The sequence below is a fragment of the Streptopelia decaocto genome, assembly GCF_964273445.1.
Source record: "Streptopelia decaocto genome assembly, chromosome: 2".
Classification (NCBI taxonomy): Eukaryota; Metazoa; Chordata; class Aves; order Columbiformes; family Columbidae; genus Streptopelia; species Streptopelia decaocto.
The window spans coordinates 98,288,567-98,311,488 of NC_138655.1; the positions used below are offsets into that span (position 1 = coordinate 98,288,567).

The 22,922-nt window shown below is 41.8% G+C and overlaps 1 protein-coding gene across 1 annotated transcript in view; it reads right to left on the bottom strand.

The window, feature by feature from the left end:
* The window catches only part of KIAA0319, a gene marked incomplete at its 3' end in the record, with an annotated part of 32,127 nt that extends 17,311 nt beyond the window's left edge, over positions 1 to 14,816 (bottom strand). The window contains exons 1-7 of the mRNA XM_082045869.1: positions 14,109 to 14,816; positions 6,441 to 6,624; positions 4,136 to 4,234; positions 3,350 to 3,447; positions 2,879 to 2,966; positions 2,244 to 2,336; positions 1,534 to 1,666 (exon numbers count right to left, since the gene is read on the bottom strand). Coding sequence (XP_081901995.1) covers positions 1,534 to 1,666; positions 2,244 to 2,336; positions 2,879 to 2,966; positions 3,350 to 3,447; positions 4,136 to 4,234; positions 6,441 to 6,624; positions 14,109 to 14,801 — 1,388 coding nt within the window. The 5' untranslated portion in view covers positions 14,802 to 14,816. The remainder of the gene's footprint in view (positions 1 to 1,533; positions 1,667 to 2,243; positions 2,337 to 2,878; positions 2,967 to 3,349; positions 3,448 to 4,135; positions 4,235 to 6,440; positions 6,625 to 14,108) is intronic.
* Positions 14,817 to 22,922: the final 8,106 nt, after the last annotated feature.

Sequence of the window (22,922 nt, forward strand, 5' to 3'; positions counted from 1 at the left end):
ACAAGGATTTTGTTCATCACCCATAGCAGAGCAGTCCCTGTTAACACCTACATCCAAAACTACTCTGGGTGTTCAGAAGCTCTGCTTATAGCACAGCAGCAGTTCCTAATTTCTTACTTCTTTGCAGCACACTATTACTAATTTTAACAGAGCTTAGTATCAGCTCAGATTACTGAAGATGTCAAGTCACAAAACTAAAAAAGTACTGCATTTAAAATGACAAACCACTGCTTCTCAAAAACACAATAACAAATCACCTTAAAATGAGACTGCTAGCACCTGAAAGTGATAAAAGACTGCCCTCCACAGTGTGGTAACCAAATACATCTCTAATTGACCTCTGTTTTGAAAACTGCATACAGCTGACCACATGGAAGGGAGCCACTCTTGAAGCCTTCCCTGAGTGGGAACAAAACTAGTGGTCATTAGTTCTGTCATTAGGGAACGTATACTTTTACGATGGGTACACATCCATGCGTATCAGGAGCACTGGATTTTGTTGACCAGCTGATTTCCTGTAAGCTTGAACACACTGCTATTTGTTCAAGTACCTCAGACTCCCCTAAAAGTGCACAGATATAGCAAGTGATTTCTAAACTCCCTAGGGCAGGAATGTCAAACTCATTTTCACTGCGGGCCACATCAGCTTCGCGGTTGCCTTCAAAGGGCCAAATGTAACTACTCCTACATTTATACAGTCCTAAAATTACATTTGGCCCTTTGAAGGCAACCGCGAGGCTGATGTGGCCCTCAGTGAAAACAGGTTTGACGTCCCTGCCCTGTTCCTGTTTGGAACACACTTAGAACATAGCTTGTAAGTAAGCTCTGCCCTTTTTAATACAGATAAAAATCGTACACTCATTTCTGCCACTGTACAATATGGAACAATTCCAGTAAAGAACACAGAATGAAAGTTGAATATGCAATTTTTAGTGAAGCTTATGCAAAGCACTACATTTAATATATATGTTCACTGGCTTCAACATTCTGCTGATGCTACACTGAGACACAGTATATTGACTGGTAAACTGTTACCCACTGTCAGCCAAATAAGCCAGGCTGGGTCAGTGGGAAGTATGCATCTGTGCAGACCAGGCTTTAAGTTAAGAAGTTCAGAAAATGAACTCTGATTTTAAGTAAAGCACTCAGAACCACGAACTTTGTTTCCATTGTCAGGACTAAATAAATAAATAAATAAATACATACATACATACATACATACATACATAAATAAATATGTTCTGTCACAGTTGTTAGTGGTGGGAGTGGAAGGTATGTAACTTCTGATAGCTTGTTTTGCATAACTCTGTGCTATAAAGTATCATGACATCAGTATCACAAAATCACTGCAAGCACTTTTAAATAAACCTGTTCCCTATGTCCCTCCACCATGCAAAATGAAGGGTAACAGCATGCAGAAGAAAAATTAAGTTTTTCATTTTAGGAGGTACATGTGAGCACAAAGAGAAACAAACATTTAGCTGATATCACAGAAACAGTTAAAACCCCCAAAGAAAGCATCTGTGCAGGTACCTGAAAGTGTAGTTTCCAGGAACAAGGTTAGACAAGCGCAAGACAGCTGTGTCAGCAGATGCCTTCTGCTCTCGCAAAGGACCTTTAATTTCTTCCCAGTGGTAACTCACTATCTTCGTATCATCTATACTTTCTACATTCATTAAAGAAAAACGTATCAAATTCTTGTAGCAATTGCTAGAATTAATCCTCAAGTCTTTCATGCACAGATACCTAACTGATTTGCTACAACTATCTTTTCTAGCATATCAAACAGGTTTCATGTACCACAGCTGTTAAAACGCAGATTCCAAGTTACATTTGGTATAGTTTATCTAAACAACCAAACAAAAAAAATTCTTCATGCACATTCCAACTTGTCTGCTCTCAGTAATTATGAACCTAATTAATGCCATCTCATCGTACCCTATGTGACAGCTCTCTGCTGTGGGCCCAGGTGTACTGGCACAGAGGCCTTTGGGCAGGTCAGGAAGAAGCTGTAAGAGCAGCTGCTGTTTGGATGCAGCAGCCTCTGACGCTGCACCTCAATCCCCAAGCGGAAGGCTGCATTTTATCACTTATTTATTAAAATAATTTATAACTAGACTCAAATCTACAAAATAAATGATGATTCAGGAAACTTCTGAGTGAGAAGGAGGAATTTCACATGTAATTGAGAAACAATAATATTGCAACTGTATATTAAAAATACAGGATGGTCCACTACATACGACTGCCATCAATGAATGTAGAAGTTGTAGGCAAAGAAACTTCTTGCACTTGGGGTGAAGCAATGGCAACTGGCAGCTGGTTAACTCTGACTGCTGTGAGAAAGAAAGCAGGGAGAGGGCAGGAAAAATCTAGTGAAAGCTCAAGTAAAACTGATCTTAACTCTACAGATCAATAGTCCCTAGTGATTCAAATCTAGGATTGACAGCTTTGCAGCACCTGCTGTCCTTTTTGGACAAGGGAGAGAAAAGGTTACTGAGGAGCATAGTGCTGATGCAGCACTCTTCTGCTGCAGCCACTTCTAACTGGTATAATTCAGATCAGACCTGTGCACTGTAACTTGCAGCTAGAACAAGTTCAGCACCTCATTGCTGTTCCTGGCTGTACTGGAAAAGGGGACCATAAAAGGTGGCATGATGCTGTCTCAGGCCTTACCTCAGGAGGGTACAAGACCAGAGAGCACTTAAACACAGTGAGCAAGATCTTTACTTCCTTAAAATGCTTTACAGGTACCAAGATATGAAACACCTCTGCGTGGCTAGACTACCAAATGTCCTGGACAGACTATGAGATGAGCATGTTGTACAACTACTTGCATTAAAGAAATTAATTTCATTACTTCAGCCAACTGATTTACCTGGTTTGACTGTGACATTTACAAAACCTTCACCAAAGGCATTTTCACCAGAAACCGCCACTTTGAAGGCATAAAGTCCCACTGATAACTGAGACAAACAAAACAAATTGTGTTACTTGTCAAATTATACAAAAGCAGTATGCATAAATCTGCCAATCATATTGTAAACAGAGAAAAATTTGTATATCTGAAACCAAGAGTTCCTTTTATAAACACATACACAAAAGGCCCCTAGTCACAGCCCAGAAGTGGGGAATACAAAGTAATCACTTACGAATTTTTACTCTATCTTAGCAAATCATTAGAGCACTATGAAAAAGACACTTCTAATCTGGCAAAGATTTGGTGACACATGCAAGCCAAGAGACTCTGGCAGTCAAACTTCTTAAATTGAGGCGCCCTTCCCCACAAGTTGGATTCCTGCAAAAGGATCATAGAAACACAACAAGCCTGAGCTTACAGTTCACTTACATGAGAGAGCTTCAAGGTCTGGCTGTGTCTGCGCTCCATTTCACCACCATAGTCAGCAGGGTGACTGATTAAGCTCCACTCATAGGTGTAGGCTGTTTCTAAGAGCAATAACACAGAATAAGAGTAATCAGCTTTGCCTTCAAGATAAACCCAGGAAACTAAGAAATCAAGTTCACCATCCATCAGATAAAATGCTATAGTAGAAAATCATGACAGCTAAGACCGTTTAAGCCTGCAAAATGAAGCAGTATGACTACATGTTGAATTTCCATGGTGGGCTGTAACTTGGTAAAGCAGCAAGGATGTAATGGACTTCACAAATAATTGACTTCTTCACAACAACCAGCTTCTCATGAAGTGAATGCATTTTACACAGCTACCTATGTGTGTAAATGTGCATTCTTCACTGCTGCAGTTCAGAAGCTGGTAGTTTTAAGGTAAATGTTGCATTCAGAAACTACTTCCCATCCCTCTCTGCTTTACATCAAGACACTATAACCTAGACCACATCATCTTTTGGTAGAAACTACAGGCTTTCTGTTGAACCATCTGGCTAATGAGTTCAGGTTCTGACAATAACAGCCACTTCAAAAAAGTCTCTAAAATCCATAGGGATAATAATAATAATAATAATTTCTGCAGTTGGAACCACAAAAAAGGTATTAGTAGGAGATAAGAAAGATGGTTTTATCCTGATGTACAGATGTTCACATAACTCAGGACTTGCCTGCATTTACAGGTTGGCAGTGTTTGCATCTCCTTGTATGCCAAGGCCATTCAACTCACCTGTAGGCGGTGGTGGGACAACAAAGGCATTCAGTTCAACCTCATTTTTGGGTAGTATCACTTGTACGTTATCTCCAGCAGACACAATAAGTTCTTTTACTGTATTTAAGACATAATAAGTACATTATGTTTTAACAGATTGGATGGATATAAATTTAGTATCTTCAAATATTATTTGTAACAGATTAGGTAAAATTTACAAACACTCTACAATGAACAGGCAAGGATAAGAAAAAAAAATCCTCAATACATAATCAAATAATATCCTATTATAATCATGACTATGGCTCCTTCGCCTTTTACCAAGCAAAAATTTTTCTTCTTCCCCAAATATGAAGTGTCATTTCCCCTACTTCTGTTTTAGAGAAAAGCATTCTGATTATTGCTGTATATCAGAGGTAACAGTGCCCTGTATAAAGAGTTATACATTTTTCTTAGTGATTGGATGGAAGTGCAGGAATTAAAAGCATTCAGTTACAGAAGACAAAAAAAGTCATCTGCACTGGAACAAACCTCATTAAATGGAATAAGAATTCTGATATCATACCTTCTTTCACCAAGAAGTACTACTTCTATGTTTGTGTGGCACTTGTGAGGCATGCCTCAATGTCCAGCTCAGTGTCCCTCTTAAAAATCCCACCTTTATAGCATGGCAAAAGTGTTATTTTGTAGCTGAATTGCACATTCAATCTATTTGCCATCCAGGAACACCTTCCCAGTTCTCAACTGTGAAAACTCTCTCCTCTCCTCTTCCAAAAATGCCAGAGTCCACAAATCCAGTCCCCAACAGAAACTCAACAAAGCACAACTTCAGGAAAGGTTCCCCTAGACCTCTATTTCAAAGTTTTCAAATGTCTTCCTTCTAACATTGTGAACCCACAGAACAAAGGTTCTCCAAAGGCAACATTCACTAGTGTCTAAATGTCCAACTTACAAACCCTGACGAGCAAGAGGCTACTCAGCAGTGGCAGCTTACAGGTCTAAAAATGGATGAGGAGGCCACATTGACAGTAAACTTTCTGTCACTGATACTTAAATGTACCCAAGACTCCATAATTGCTCATGGTAGTCACTGTAGGCACCAATGGAGACGAGTTTTCTACTTGACCTCCACATAAGATGAGAATAAAACAGCTAGATGAGGGTAATGACCGAAAGAGAGAAGGAGTTCCTGTCTTCAAGACTTCCAAGACAGTAGGGCTCAGAACACATAAACCTGGGGCAATCCTTGCACAAAGCAGTACTTAGGGAGAGATTAATCACAAACTTTCCTTCAACTTCTTCCAAGCTCCTTTTTGAGTCCTCTTCAACCTCCTCCCGTGAAGGAGGAGCTGCTTAGTCAACACTCAACTGTACTGATGATCCATTGCCTTGGAGAGGGATTTCTTGTAGTTCATCTGTTCCTGTTACCTCCTACCGCTGTCCTGGCTGGCAGGTTGCGGTTTGGCAGAGAGTGCCAAGAATGTCCCAAACCAGACTTGCTCTACCAGGAAGCAAAGGGCTTAGTTCTCAATATTCCTCAGTACATTAAGAGCACAGAGCATTTCTGTGCTTCTCTGCTTCTTGTGGCCTTTCCAACCCTTTGTCAGGGTGCACAAGGACACAGCAAGCTGAGCAGGAAAACGGAAATACTCTAATATACACACAGAATTTAAGACAGCTAGAGGACATAGTGGTTAAACACATCATTTTCAAAATAAAAACTTTTGCTCTGCAGCTGAAGTCTGACAAGCTCTGAAATTAAAGCAAAACTTTTTTTTTTTTTTTTCCCCCCCAGGATGGGGAGGCCATGTTCTTCCCTACTGAAGGCCTGGCTTCTCCACTATTAAGGGCTGACATTCCTCAGGTTCCACCTACACTGCTGCATATCTGACAACTGTAAGTAGTAGAAACCCTACTGAAGAATTTCTGGGAGGGAGCAATGTTCTCAAGAGTCACAAAAGAATAACAGTATGGCTAGAAGAGACTATTCTGAAACTCCAGGTACTTCTTACCAAGCATAAAAATTAACTCATTAAGAAATGGCTGTTAATCTCTGCTTTTTACTTTGTTGTATTTGCTAGAGTTATACTTTCCCATTAATGACGGAGCGGTCATAGTTTTGCCTCAGAAGTAACTGGCTAAGGGGTCTTGAGTTTGTAGCGTCACTGTAAGTCTACAGGCTTTAAGTGGTATGATATTATGTTTGGATAAGACCAAGTTCATAACTAACAATAGGCTGGAAGCCTGACAGTGATAAAACCATCCCTGCCCGCTGTCCAACCTGCAGCTACCCCTTGGATCCCCAGTTCTGTTGAAACATTACCTGCTTCAGCAGCAGTAGCAGGTGGTGTGAATTGCTGCATGGGCTCGGGCGGCACAGTGTTAGTGGGAAGTAGCATGGTCCCACCTTCAGTGACGTTCTCTGGGGCCATTGTGGGGGTCTGGGTTTTCTCTGGCATACCTGGGGAGACATCCAGTTTGTCTGGAGAAGAGGAAGGTGTAGCAGCCTGAAAAATGAATTATGGAGAGAGAGTTGTCATAAGTGAGCCATTTTTCACATTTCTAGATTTAGAGGTATGTTTTTTAAACAGCATGTAGGGTGAGCTTACTGATTTATGCTACTAGGTGGTTTTATTCCTATACAGAATATCTATCAATGGAGGACTGTTGTTTATTTTACTGATCAGTTTTTGTAAGAAATACTAATCATTTTCCAAGTTTCAGATGCAGAACAGCATAGATTATGGTCATCAAAATGAGGTCATCTGGAATACAGCTAAGGCTACCAGTTCTCAAAATAATAAAGAACAGTAGAACAGGTCTAAATAGAGCCATAAACCTTTAAAAGCAAACAAAAGAAAGTCTGTGTGCTGAGTATTATTGTCTTCACGCTGTACACACACAAACATAACAGAATCCTTGCCTCTTACTACATCAACTCAGACCAGAACATGGTATGCCTTCTTACCTCCTCACCTCTAATAAAATGGCCTAACTCTCCCTACTTCAGTCACTAAGCAGAAGTGTTGTTCTCACTGACCCACCTTGTTAGTAAATCAGGACTGCAGTAAAGGACACAAGTTTTGCAGGAATAACTCGGCACTGTGTTAGCCTTGCCCATTACGTTGCCCCTTTCTTTCAGGTGCCATCACCTTTCAATGACACATTAGTCTCAATAGGCCAATAGCTTTTCCTTACACCCTCAAGACTTATTTCTGACCTAACATTTAGAGAAAAGCACTTTGCCAATTATGGCTACTATGTGTGGCACATGAAGACATAACACACTGCTACTATTTGTACATAATCTATTAACTGAAGAACAGGACTATGAAGGTGGGTAAAATTCACACTCATATCACAGAATGGCTGAGGTGGGAAGGGTCCTCTGGAGATCGTCTAGTCCAAGCCCTCTCCTCAAAGCAGGGTCAGACACAGCAGGCTGCTCAGGACCACATCCTCTCAGGTTTTGAATATCTCCAAGGTCAGAGAATCCACAACCCCTCTGGAAAACCTGTTCCAGTGTTTGACCATCTTCACAATGAAAAAAGAAAAAAAAAAACCAGTTTTCAGTGTTTAAATAGAACTCCTTGTATTTTGATTTGTGCCCATTGCCTCTTGTCCTGCCATTGGACAGCACTGAAAGGGGCCTGGCTCCATTTTCCTCACTCCTGCCATAGTTATTTATATCCATTGCTAAGATTCCACCCTCTCTGCTTAAGGCTGAACTATCCCAGGTCTCAGCTTCTCTTCATATTTCAGGAGCTCCACTTCCACTCTGCAGTCTTTTGTCTTCCTAGGAAATCAGAGCAGCTCCACTTTGGATGTGGACAGGAGAAAGAGCTCCCTGTGCAGCTGGGAACATGAAAGCAATGCCAGAGACTGTTGCTTCCAAGCCTCCAAGGGAACAGAGCGCATTAAGTAATCTGCAGCTTCATCACTGTCCTCAACAAGGACAGAGAGAAAATAATTCCTGTGCAGTTGGGACACCAACAGCAGTGCTGGGGACTGTGGCTGCCTACCCCATGAAGATGCCAAGAACCACACCAAGAGCTGCACCTCCAGATGAGTCCATAACACAGACAACACAAGCATCTCTGTGGCCACACCTCCAGCTCTGCTCAATATTTAAGAAGATCCCTCTGGGCAGCTGGGACGCTGACAGCAGGATCAGGGACTGCAGCTCCAAGGTAGCACTTTCAGCATTGCCAAACCTGGACCCTCCACAGAAATCTCACCCTTGACAACATTATCATACACAGGGAGAGCCTCAAGCCCACTCTGCCTCATACTTTCACAAAAGGCCTTTCCTCCAGACAGCTCTCTTTTACATGCTTGATTCCACATCTTCAAAAGAGGATCTTGTTTATAACACTTTGGCAAACCAAAGTGTTTCTTTGCCTTCCAAATTTGAGGGAAATCTACTTTTCGGAGCTTCCTCTGCCTTTCCTCCTCTCCTGGTCCTTTGCCAATCTATCAGCTCAGAAGCAGCCATCCTGGCTTCATAGAACCAACAAGGACAAGGTCACCTCAAATGTACTTTTCATGGGACTCTCTCTTCTGCAGTTGCACCAAACATCTCTTCAGTCAGCAAGCCCAGGCAAGACTCTGCAGGCAAAAAGGTGTCCTGTGGCACTGTCACATCTGTAGCAGTGTCACAGCCAAAAAGATAGCTCAAACTAAGAACATTAGCAGGCAGCAGATAATTGAGGCAGGGGCAATATCAGAAAATGAGCTCTCAGGCAGAAACTATTACTGAGAGATACACTGAAATAGATTTAGAGAGCAAGATTAACCTAAATTCCAGCTTGGGAACTGAAATGAAGAAGAAAGAGTCTTTCTGGGCATGAGTAGGGTAGGCAGTTCTGTTGGTATGGGCTTTGTGGGTTTTTTTGTTTGCTTTTACCTATCTGTGCAACCACTACTGCTTGTTACAAAGTATTATAAACACACCAACTCTGAGGGCTCACATCCTTTGGTTCTCAGGGTCTGACTTTAGTGCAAATCTCTGGGAATTTCTACAGGAAACAAGAATGCCCCCACAATCCAAAAGGAAAAAAAAGAGCCATGGAATTCCCTGGAGAAGCTCAAAGTTACACTGCAGGCAACAGTATCATGCCAAGGGGGATCTTTTGCCACTTCTGGTCTCCAGCTGACCCCACAGATTGGATGCTTTCTTTTCTCCCTGTGAATGGGAAGCACAAGCCCAAACATGTTGCCTTGCTCCATCCTTATCCTCCAGGCAACCTCCCTTCCCCCCACAAGGAATTATGTTCTTCAAGTACTCCTACAGACAACTGATCAAGACTCGGGTGACTCAAGGGCTGCTAGTGGTGTGTTTTATACGACTGCTTCTTCAACAGGGTTTCTTCCATGTCCCTCTGCACATATGACTACTACATAACTGCAGTACCATTTCTCTTTCTTGTTTGTCTGGAAAGCCTTATAGAGAGCAGCTCTGTCAGCAGTGAAACTCTGCTCTCTCACCAGTCTGCTTCTCCCTCATTCTCTGCATTCAGGTATCTGTCTAACGATTTCAAGCACATATGACCTCTACTAATTGTGTGGTTGAAAAGCTGCAAAAGAGCAAACCATCATACTGTATGACATGATGCGCAGACTTAAAGAAAGAAACTTTTCTGACAGGTAAATATCAAAACATCTTTCAGGGGTCCTGTACATCCCCTAAGGCTCAAATCAATGCATTTTTAACTAAACAGGGCTGTTCAGCATTTGCAGGCCTCAAAACTGAAACAAAGCCAAAATAAGATATGAACATCTCTGATATTCCACTTTATTCTAACTCTTACACATCAATTCTGAAGGCACACCAATCAGGTATTAAAAGGTTCTTCATCACATTCTGTCAGCCATCTTAAGCTTTCTTAGGTAGAGCTTCATGCATTTTGACTGCATCATTTTTCCTGCAAATGCAACAAACTCAAGAATCACATAAGGCCTAACCTATAGAACAAATGTTTGAAAAATTGCATCATCAGCACGGTAGTAGCTGGAATCTGACTAAGACCTGAAAAACCTCACCTTGCTTAAAAGATCAGCAGCTAACTGGCAATTCTAAAAACATAATTAATACTGCACAGATATCTCACTTCAAGGATGGGCAGCCCTGCAGATTTCTGGTTTGGGCAGCCTGACAGCATTTACTCTGTACAGATTTCTAAATATATTAATGTTATTGAGCTACTACAGGGTGACAGTTCATAACATCACTCTGAACTCAACATAAACCCAAAAGACAGGTTATTGAGTTAACTGACAAACCCCATAGGCTCTCTCCTATGTCACATACAGAAACCCCCTATACTCAGGATGCTCCTGGAGCACAGACTCCAGAGGCCTGTGCTTGATTCCTCTCACAGTTTAAAAATCTCTCTCTAGGTCCTTGCTCAAAGAACACAGCACCTGAGGACACTGAGTACCATGAAGGGAGGCACTGCATTTTTGCCACCCTGCTCTGTCTTGCTTGTCAAAACAGCTTTGTCTGGAAGCTGCAGAAGGGAACACGTCAGCATAGATCTATAGAATTGCTGCGGCAGATTTAAGCAGAAGATAGGAAACTATTGCATAAGATGCAATAAACATAGGGTATTTCATTAAAATTATTAGCAAAATTGGTTTTAAGACTTTGACATTTTCATAACCTATACAAAAAGATAACAGTTTGAGAGGTAGTTTGGATCATATACAAGTGAGAAAACTATTTGAAGACATCTTTGCATTTTAAACACAATATAAGAACTTAAAATTTGGTTTCCAAATAAACATTTTTTCAGAAGGGAACACAAATATATGCCCAAACAACCCATATGCAATTTCATTAAGACGTCTGCTTGCTGAAGAAAGAGACACATACGTAGGAAATCCCACCACCTGAATTTATCACAGGCAGAATCTTTTTCACTAGAGTCACGAGTGCAGTTCTCAAACCAGAAAAACTTGAAGCCAAGCCAGAAGTTGGTGTTAGGCATAACTGGCAGGGTTCGGGTGGCAGGGGACTGGCTGCAGAGGTCACCCCTGTGGTCCCAGACATTTGGCAATGGATGGAAACAAGCCACCATGTGCCAACACTGCAACCACTCAGACATAGTTAAGAAAGGGCAACAGCCACTGGGGCTGCAGAGGACACAGGAGGAGGTGGGGGGGATGCACAACAAGAGACATGGGAGGGAACATGGGGAAGGGGACATTATTTGTCACAGGGCTGGAGACAACCTCTTGGAAGGAGGCACTTCATGCCACCTCCCCGGGGTCTGAGGCCCGCAGAGAAGCCCACGCTGGGGCAGAGGAAACAAGAAGGAAGGAACAGTCGCAGAAAAGAAGCAACAAGTGGCAAAAAGGAAACTGCCATGCACTAACCCAAACCTCCTGTGCCACCTGTCACCTCACCAAAGGGACTAAGCATAATGTGCAGTGAAAAGAAGTGGAGGGGAGACTAGGAAGGGGAAAGGAGATGTGTCTGGACTGAATCTGGGGAAAGCCAGGGAAAGGTGTCTGCCAAAACTGCTCATCATCATCATTTCTCTACAAATGTCTACATTCCAAGGATTCCTACTTGGGAATCAAAGGCTGCACAGGCTTGGGCCGTTTCTCAAAACCTTCTGCTTCTGCAGATTCTTAACTTCTCCATACACTGAGAGACTTCAGAGTCATTTGACAATACATTTCATGAAGAGTTTTTGATGCTATCACATCAACACAGCTCTGCTAGGTCCCCTTCTAACTACAGTTGTCTTATCAGCTCTTCAACATCACTACCAGCTGAGGCTAAAGACGGACCTAGTTTTGGAGCTTCATTCCTTCTGCACTGAAATAAGCAAGCTCCTTCCTCAGCCCTTCCACAAGAATTTCAATGGTTGTGTTAGCATAATGTGAAGACCATACAGGAATGCCTCCTCTGTGTCCCAGTCAGAAATAGGTTTCTCTCCATTTCACTTTACAATAAACTCCCATCTACACAGGCAGTGCACAAAAAGAAAGCAAAACCTTTCTATTCTGGCTGGGGTGGCAAAATCAAAGTAGAGACTTGCAAATTAGGCTTACCCATATATATTGTTACCACTGCAAGATGTGAAATCTCAACTTTCATAAAACTGTATTCACAAGATTCATTAGAGACTGGGGACAAATTTGCTCAGGTCTGTTTGCCACATACTTCAGGTGAACTCAAAGTTGTGCGGCTCCCCTAAGGCACAATTCAGAAGCAGTTAAGTCTGCAGACATCCTGACAATTGGCTAAAACTTAGCACAGTGCTAAGGTGGCTTCCGTCTGCCAGCAAGACACAATGCAGGCAAGCTTCAAGTCTAACTGCGTGGCCCAAGTGCATAAACATGGTGGTGCACAGAGCTACTGCAGGTTCTTTCCATGGCTTCATTTCCAGCACACAGCACAGGCAGTAACTAAAAGATGCCTGTTAGTTTCCCCTAGCAGGAGGAAACTAAGGAAATGGAAGGAAAAATGGGAAATGAACTTAGTACAGCAGTGGTTGGGTTTCCTTAATTTTAACTTTGTAAGAACAGCTCAGCTATTGCCCTTCGTTAGAATTAACGGCAACTCTAGTGAGTGAATGTTGCTCTTAAATTCTATCAGCAGGAACAGTATACTTTGGTATCATACTTTTCATATGTACATTTATACATACTTTTTGCATACTAATAGAAAAAAAACAATAATATCCATTCCTCTCGCCTGAACTCCAAAGTTAATTTAAGCTCATTTCAAGATCTGCATGGTAGATATTTTTAAAACAATTCTTCTGTTGTCAACTCTGCCTACAGAAGCAGTACCAGCTTTTTAACTTGCTACAGCACTTTCTCTGTTATCAAATATTCTTCCACATGCACTCCCAGAGGCCCTCCAAGAATTCCAGTTCTCAGAATATCTAGAAGATCTCAAAGTGGAGCCCGGAAAATGTCACATCTCTAGCTTGCAATGGTACTAAGTTACATTGTATCTTAAGACTTGCTGTTTTCTAAACATACTTTTGCCATTTCAGTCATCCCCTCCATGAACCTCAGTTAACAGAGACTTCATGCAACTTTCTTATTTACATGTATTTTTCTTCCCTACAGTAATGGCAATCAATTCTCATTTTTACAGCAAGAGATAAGTAGTTGCTGGTTACAAAATCTGGTGGAATTTAGAGCAAAACAGCTAACATTCCTCAATTTCGTCTTCCCTCTAGCAGGGATGTGTTTCAAGCCCAGTAAAAGTTGGCTTTACAGCCTGTTTCAGCTTCCCAGCTGATCCCACCCTGTTCTTAAGGAAACAGAACTCTTTTAAGCCCAACTGATCAAACTGGTTGGCACAAACACAGAACAGGTACATCTTACTTAAGTACCTACATTAGGTTTTGAGTATTTAACTTTTTTTTTCCCTATTGACAGCCTCAAGAAAAGGATTCTGAGAACAAAAACACATTATCTACTTTACCCCACTGTACATCATGGCTCAAAACCACTGCTGTCCCTCCTTATGTACCTTGCCGCTCGTATGTTTTTCAACCATTATAAAAGGTATTTACTCAGCACCATTACATCTGTAACACCACTATGCATTAGTAACATGAAACCCATAAAACAGGCTTAATTTTATTGATGGAAGAACTTACGTTTACAAGTCTTGGCCTTTGGATACTACAGAGTCCACCAGTGTTGCTCAGCTAACTTCTAATGAGTCAGCAAGGTTCAGAAGGGAAGAATAATGTAACACTATTACAACACCAGGTCCAAGCCCACTCATCTGTACACTTCCAAGGAAACCCCACAATGTTCCAAAAGAAGCCCTTCAGCAATTAATCTATCTATTTAGTTAACCCTCTCACCTCGGGCCTTCTCTACACTGTAACAGAACTGTAAATCATTTGAGTATTAGCGTTACATTACAAAGCAATAACCTAATTTGATTTGAAAAATAAAACAATTGCAAAGCGGCCTCACCATACTCTGCCTGCTTCCTGAGGGGCAAACATACCTCTTTTTGCAAAGCATCATCAGGTTGTGAAAGAAGTTGAACAGCTGCTTCACTTTCAAACGTCTTCTCAGGGAATGGAGTAACCTCCGGGAGAGATGACAACTTCTGTAGGGAGTGTTCACTAGCAGAGTTCAATTCAGAGCTGGTTTTATTCAGAAGGCCTTCCACTTTTCCAGCCCCTCCTTTCTTTTCAGCAAAGTCTTCCTGGTTATCTCCATCATCACCCACAGAAGAGTTGACACCGTTTTCACCTGCCACCATGAGGGCCCAATCAGCATAATCCATGCTCTCCTTTTGCTCATGTTTGATGCTCACCTGAAAGGGGTCCTGTTCCAACTCCTTATAATCATCAATGTACTCAGGTATCTCCTCAAGGCTGGGATCTTTGCCAAACAGAGACAGCTCCTTCAGGCTACTCATTTCCTCGGATGGCTCGTTCTGGAGTCCTACAGAGTGGACCATGCTTGGGATCACTTGCCCAAATCCTAGCAGTGAGGCTGCCCTCTGAGAAGGCCTCAGCACAAAAGTAAGATAGGACTTCACAGTTTCAATTTTTTTAGGTTCACAGTTTTCTTTGTGTTGGCAGTTCACGATGTAACAGTGTCGTTCGAACATCCAGGACAAGTCACAACCAGAGAGATCACAACATGCTGCGATGCAGTCGGACACTGACATAGCATGAGGAACTCGCATAATTTTAGTGGTTTCTAAGTTCGGAGATATTACCGCACCTGAATACGTGGCGCCTTCTCTGCACTGCTCACATCTGGAACCTGAAACAACACCACCAACATAAGGCACAACACCACAACCAACCCATAGTATAGCTTATTGTGACCAAAAATGGCTTATCACAGGAGACAAGAAAAAGACAGGTGGTACCCTGTTTAAATAAGATAATTTCCTTTTGCTAATGTCACCACTATTTTTTTCAGCAGGTCCCTCTGCAGTAGTATTTGTACTTCAGAGATTTTTCTTTGTAGAATCTTGATAATTTTGCAAAGTACCTCTTACTCCCTTGCTACACATACAAATACAGAGATGAGAGCTGCCACTACTTAAAAACAAGAACAGAGTAGGGAACACAAAAAACCTGTGGAGTACCTCCATTACCCTCATAGCATAGTGAGCAAAACATGTTTTAAAATGCTATTAAGATGCTGTAACATGTCATTGTTTCATTTGAGTGTGAAGGCAGCAAAAATCTACATAGGAGAAATATTTGCCATCTCACTTAAACTTCATGAAGAGTCCCTCACACCAACATAATTCTCAAACTTTCACTGCTTTACCCACTAGTTCATGTGAAATCCCAAAAGCTCGCTCCATTAGGGAACATCTTTCCTCACTCCACAGTGAAGCTGTAATCTTTCAGTATGACACCAGAATTATTTTCACAGTACATCAAAGACTGAGCATAAAATGTTTAAATCAAGTATGAATCAACATACTTTATATCTCAGTCAATTTTTAACATCTTCTCTAGGTGTTCTTTTACTGGTTATAACTGTGCTTCAGAATTTCTCTCTCCAAAATGGAACCTAAAAACTCTGATCATGCTTCAAAAAACAGCTGAGTAAAATCAGGACACCCTTCTTAACATGGTTTTCAACTAGACTTGCTAACTCAACGAATGAAAACAAGATGCCACCCCTGTGGAGTTAACACAGTAATGGAAGACAAAGTTGACGCTGCTTGCTGTGCACAGCATTAACAGTAAAGTTCTGGCAGGAGAAACCTCATTATTCACAATAATATATGGCAGGAAAAAAATAAAAAGGTAGCTCGACTGACAAATTTTACCTCAAATATGTTGAACTGATGGGCAGGAAAAATGAAATGAAGGAGTAGGAATAGGCTAGCAACAGGATTTAGGTCTGACCATGACCTAGAGCCTCGGAGATGCAGAGATTCTCCAGCACATGCAATGCGTCCAACCATCACACTACAGTTCCCACCACATCTCCTGCGCTGAACTGCACTGCACTCCTTCACAATACATCATCTGAATACAGCTACTGAAATACCTGTGGGGCATCATACCGCCTGGGATGAGCGTACAGCTTGCAAAGTAGGTTAGGTTCAATGCAAAAAACCCAAAACAAACAAAAAAAATTGCACCACACAGTGAGGGACAGAGAAGACAAGACTTTGTGATGCTTTTGCAGAGCTGGCTATATGGGGTGAGGAAAAACATGAAACAAAAGCTAATTTTTAAAAACATCAATGGCTTGCAAATAGGTATAGCTGAATAGGAAGCTGAAAAAAAAGGATAAATAGCTTTAAGTAGCATTTTTTTTGACTCCAGCTACTCCTTCACATAGAGCTGGGACGCTGTTTACTCTTCCACTTTACACTTTCAGTGAAAAATCTGTTCAAGGGAACATGAATTTCAAACAAACTATTCTGTTCTGACATATCCCAGACATGAAGTATCTTTATCTGTACCCAGGAGATGCTCAGGATTTGTGCATTTTTTTTTCTTTTACATTGCATATAAATATTTTCCCTACATTTCCTTTCACGTCCAAGAACATAAGACCCTGACAGTGACTCTGAATTGTCATTGCAAGTCTTTCCTTTAAGCTGTGTGCACAACTTAGGACAGGCGGCCAGCAGAGCTCTGGGTTAAAATGAAGTATAGGAATCAGGCAGCCCTTTTAACCATTCTGTTCTTTTCAACCCATACCAACTTAGTTAATCCTGTAAGTCAGCAGAAAGATGATAAATAGGCCTTTAAAAGTGTAAAACAGGAACACGACTCTGTGTGAATGTGCAATATTAGGTCAGTAACAACTCATTACAACTAATGCTTTAGGAACAGCACTATTAAAGTGGGTTGAAAAAACCCTTTGAAGGCTGTTTTCATCCCTTCCCTTCTTTACCTCATCCCTGAAGGAGAAAGTGACCAATCTGTTAAAAGAAATTTGAAAGTTTTATTATTTATTTGTTCAGAAAAGAATGACCAACAATTCTTGTTTCAGAGACAGACTTACACAATTGGAATAATCCAAAGCTCTAACCTCAGGCCAGACTTCAACTCTGCACTCATTCTGACATCAAAGCAAGCTTCAAATCTCACTCTGACACTTTCAGGTTGATACATCAGCTATCACACTGCAGAGACAAGCTCCCACAAAATTAATGGTGTTTCATTAGCCACAGAGAGAAACAAGTCTAGCATATTCCTAAGATAATGCATGACTTTGAACTCAAATAGCCCAAGCAAGCATCATAGCCACAGATCTTAGCTACCCCTATTTTTAAATGCCAGAAAGCCTCTGTTTCGTTCCAATAAGGAAAAAACATTAAACTCCAGAATTTCTGTACAACAATAAAATTCTCTCTCTGCCAACTCTAAATTAAATGTAAGTATAATCCAAATATGAAAGTAATCAGTTTTATCTTTTGCTTCAGCTACAATTACACCCAATTTAAATTCTAGCATTAGGTGGGCAAGAATGGATTAATTTAGCAGGCTATTTCAGTCCAACACCAGGCACGTCCATTAATTGTCTTCAGACATAAAATACATAAGATCTACAAAGAGTGAACTTAATCTGACCTCTGATTTCATATTCCCTTCACCCTGTCCAATCTCCAGTCTGCAATGGGCTCAAGTAAGAGATAGCGAGGTCTCTTATTTACAAAAAATGTACCAAAAATGTGACACAAAGGCCACACAGTAATATTCCTAAACCCTTATTTGCTGGCTGAGGTCACAGCACAGCTGTTTTCCTTTAGTTAATTAAACTCAGAAATTAAAGCACTGTTCTATTCTGACAAGTAATGGCAAAAAAAACCCAGCATCTTGCAATTCTGTTTACTGTTTCAGAAGTACTCATTCCAGGTTACTAACAGAACTATGGCTTCCCTTTATTATGAGCCCTGAAAGCACCATGGTGCCTGGGCTATCAACAGCCTAAAAATTCTGCAAGCTGCATGTTCCCCATCCTTTTAGCTGGACCTTATTGTGTCTATAGTAGGCCAACACTGACATATCCAGAGACCTAATCAGGCAAGCTGGTTACCCTAAAAAAAACCAACCCATAGCCCCCACCAAAACCCTAATAAACAGTCACATTGTGGAATACAGCTTCATTTTAAAAAGAGTCCTTCCCTCACTCAGGAAACATCCACACCCTTCTTTGAGCTGCACACTACCACTCTTCCACATCTCTCTTGGCACATGAGTCCACCGATGGCAAGAGCCCAGCAGGAACACAGCTGCTCCTCCACTGCAGGGAGCTGGAGACCTGTCCTCAACTGGACATGGAGACTATTTGCAAAACCTAACAGATGCTCTCCTCCCTCACACAACCATAAGCACTTGAATGACTTGGATACAAATATTCCTTAGTCAGTGAGCAGCAAATTGTGACACTGTACAAACACGGGGTTCATCATGGCTGATTACCCCTGCAAGGACAGAACTATCCACTTGTGGGCTGGTCTAGTTGTTTTCCTTAGCAGCAAGCAGTACAACAAGAAGGAGAAAGAAGGGGCAAGAGGTAATGTGCAACAGAGAAGAGCTCGGATCAGACCCTGAACCAAGGAAAGCCACATTTGACCAGAACCACATCCCATTACCTTCTTGCTGGCAGCACAGGACTGAGAGCTGAAGCACACTGTGCTCACAGCCTCTGAACTACGTGAGCATGGAAGGTCCTACAGTAGGTTCCTACAGGAAGAGCAGGACTCTCCCTGTTGCCTTGACATCTGCTCCCTCCATTCTCTTTAAGCAACTAACCATTTCCACTCTAATTTTTAGGGTTAATGATATTTTTTTTAATCTATCCAAGTAACCTTTACCGCATTTTGGTGAATTCTGAGAGAATAGATGCTGTATCAGTAAGAAATAAGTTTTGGTTTTCCTGCCACCATAATACTTTTAAACAATTTTGATAAGGTTCTGGAAAATAAAAATAACTTTTTGTTTAACTGCCATCACCTAAAAAGATAACTTAAATTCCAATTTTCAAGCTAGAGTCAATTTCCACAGCAGTTACAAATCCCTAAAAAGCACACTTCATATCACAAATGCTGAAAAAGGCTTATGCTCCAGCAGCTTTAGTAAGGGCCTACAGAAAGTACTGCCCTGGAAACCAGAAAACCCATATTACCGAGAACTTCATCAACAGCATCAGTTCCTCAAGCAAAAGCTAACAACTTCATATACTATGAATCTTTCATTCTTTTTCTACAGGCTGCTTTTAGGTTATTTGGTGCTTGCCCTCCCTTTCCCTGAAATCTCACAGATCTTTAAACAGGGATACATCTGGGGCACCGAAGTGTTCTTTTGGGCCTCAGTAAGGACGCTGACTGCAGATTAAGCACTGCAAGGGGAGGAGAAGGAGAACAAATAGAAAAAAAAAAAAAAAAGCTCCATTACATAAAAGCAAATCCTCAACACAATGCTAAAGCAAACAGTATTCTAGTTACATCTACAAATAATGAGCTGCAAAGCTTTTGTGGCCATTACAGCAGCCCTAGTGATGTTTATAATTCACATGTTGTGTCCAGGATCTGCCAAATCTCCTAATTAGTTAAGTGGGCCTGATGGTCCTCTCCAAGTATAATTTTAATTCCATGAATTGTTATCATCCCTGTTTGTCATTGATAAATCAACCAAGTGCTATTTAAAGGGAAGGGAAAGGAAAAGGACACCACACACCTAAAGAACACTTCTCCCTTCCCCTCTCTTTTTTTTTTTAACCAGGCTGTGGATATGTTCACAATCCAGCTGTGCCCAAACCGCAGACCACAACTGGCCTGTCAAAACAATTCATCCAAGCCACAGTGCACTCTCCCCTTAATTTACACAGAAGCACCTAAGCACACTGAATCACTCAACAGATGGTCCCATCAGCGGCACTGAGTATTTGCAGTTGGAGACTAGAAGGGTAGATGCACGGGTGCAGCCACCACATCCCTCCACAAGGACACACCAGACCACTTCCGACAAAGACACGGACAGTGTGAACTAACCTGGCATACTGCATAACTCACTATAATCTCAGAGATCATAATCAGGCACTACAACCTCTTGTCTCTCTAGAAAGACCTGTGTGAACCAGAACACATTACTAGGACACCTAGCCATGGCAGTATAAGTAACAAAGAATACACTGTGAGCCCAGGCTAGTGGTTTCAGTGCCATTTCAAAGGCACACCTACATCTTGAAGTGTCCTTTGACATTCCTGGACTGTTTAATGCGTTAGATAGATGGGAAGAAAAGGATATTAATCTCACTCTGCAAAGTCCAAGACCAGCAGTGGTCAAATGTGTTGAAAATTGATGGTTTGTAATGTATTTAGAAACAGCCTCCCCTAGAGTAAAGGATACTGGTGACATCTGTCAAAGACTCTGCGAGGTCATGTATTCTGTGCCTGAGCTGCATGGAGTTAAAAACAGGAGACCAGACTGCACAAGACCCATGACTACAATTACCTGCCAATCCATCTTTGCATTTTTGTTGGAGTGGCTAATCTCAGAACAAAGCACCACAATATGAACACACAGTGTGAGAAAACTGAGAGTCAGCCATGAGAATGCTATTATATTTGCAGAAACGCATTTCAATAGCAGTATTTGCAAGGTCTGCCCCAAATGGCAGATTAGAATACAACTGATGAGAACTAAACTGAATTGATTCCAAGGTGTTGGATTCCCAGTTGCAAAGTAGACCATTGTTTCTGTGGTGAAAAGCAGTATCTTCTATCTCTCATAGGAAAAAAATAATTTTTAGATACATTAGCATACAAACTATCAATTTTTATTAATAGCCATTATAAACTTATTTCATCAATGAATGGATACAAGGCAACAAAATGAGACCGGAATTATAAGGAATGCCTATGTGGAGAAATTAAGACCGGCACCCACAGGTTTGGGGAGTCAATTATCCAAATTGCATGAGATGCTGAGTGACAGCAGCATGGTACATGGTATACACTAACACGTATTGCCACATGCAGCTCAAGTCTCCTGACAGACACAAACGTTAGTTGGTGGTAGACAGGTGTACCCATTAGGTCATCTGCCTACCATTCTAGCTTTGTTTTTCATCGTATTGGGCTTTATGTGGCACGGTTTCAACAGTTGGGGGGTGGAGGGAAATGGACTGCAGGGGTGGCTTCTGTGAGAGGACACCAGAAGCTGTCCCCATATCGGACTGAGCAAGTTCCAAAAGGAACCCACTACTGGCCAAACCTGAGCAAATCAGCAATGCTGGGAGCACCTCTGTGACACCATGTTTAAGAAAGGGTAAAGAAACCCCCGTGCAACAGCAGCAGCCAGGGGAGAGGAGTGAGAAAATGGGAGAGAAACAACCCTGCAGACAACCAGGTCAGTGAAGAAGGAGGGGGAGGAGGTTCTCCACACATAGGAGGGAGCAGAGATTCCCCTGCAGCCTATGGTGAAGACCATGATAAAGCAGGTTGTCCTCCTGCAGCCCACGGAGGTCCACGGTGGAGCAGATATCCACCTGCACCCTGTGGAGGACCTCATGCTGGAGCAGATGGATGAGCCCGAAGGAGGCTGTGACGCCATGGAGAGCCCATGCTGGAACAGGCTCCTGGCAAGACCTGTAGACCTGTGGAGAGGTGCCCACGGAGAAGCACATTTTCTGGCAGGACTTGTGACACCACAGGACATCCACAGTGGAGCAGTCTGTTCCCGAAGAGCTGCACCCCCTGGAAAGGACCCATGCTGGAGCAGTTCTTGAAGAACTGCAGCCCATGGGAAAGACCCACACTGGAGAACTTTGTGAAGGACTGTACCCTGTGGGAGGGACCCCACGATGGAGCAGGGGAAGAGTGTGAGGAGAAAGGAGTGGCAGAGTGTTATGAACTAATCGCAACCCTCATTTCCCATTCCCTGAGCCACTTGGGGGAAGGAGTTAGAGTTAGGAGTGAAGCTGAGCCTGGGAAGAAGGGAGAGGTGAGGGGGAAAGGTGTTTTCAGATTTGTTCTTCTCATTATCCAACAGTGATTAACTGGAAATAAATTAAACTTCCCTATGTCAAGTCTGGGTTGCTCTTGACTGTAAATGATACATGATCTCCCTGTCTTGATCTCGACCTGCAAGCTTTTAATCACATTTTTCTCTCCCATCTTGTTGAGAAACAGTAAAAGGACTTGCTGGGCACCTGGTGCCCAGCCAGGGTCAACCTACCACATTCATGAAAAGCAAACACTTTTAACCAAAAACCGCCATGCACAAAATAAAAAAAAAAATATTAAAAGTCTTCTAAACAGGAGAGAGTAGCCCATCTCAATTTATTTCGACAAACCAGAGCATATCCTTCAATGCCCTTTTGAAAATGTTCACTAAAGAGCCTACTTCTCTATTGTCTCAACAATGCAACGTCAAGCCTTTCTTATATTAAGTCAACCTTCTCATTACCTTAAGTTAAAGTTGTGGTAAGTTGTTTTGTTTTTTTCTTTTTAAGAAAAAGTAACCTTTAGAAGCACAACCTCATGTGCAGAAAAAAACTGAGAACAAACATCTAGCAACTTCCTGAGCCTGAGTCAATTCACCTTAAAGCCTGCACAAAAAAAGAAGTCCTTCTGACTTAACAAAGGTGAGTATTCACTGATGTATTTCAGCAAACATACCCTGGAAATCAGCAAGTATCTTCCAGTTCAGTTAGAGTTAATATTAAGTGGATGGAAAATACTGCAAATTATTAAGATGGAAATAAATAAATACTAAAGTTTATACTAAAATGTGATAGTAGAATGTATTAGCCCCTAAACACTGTGTGCTGGTACCCGAGATACAGGGAGAGGCTTGGAATACAGCCAGCAGTC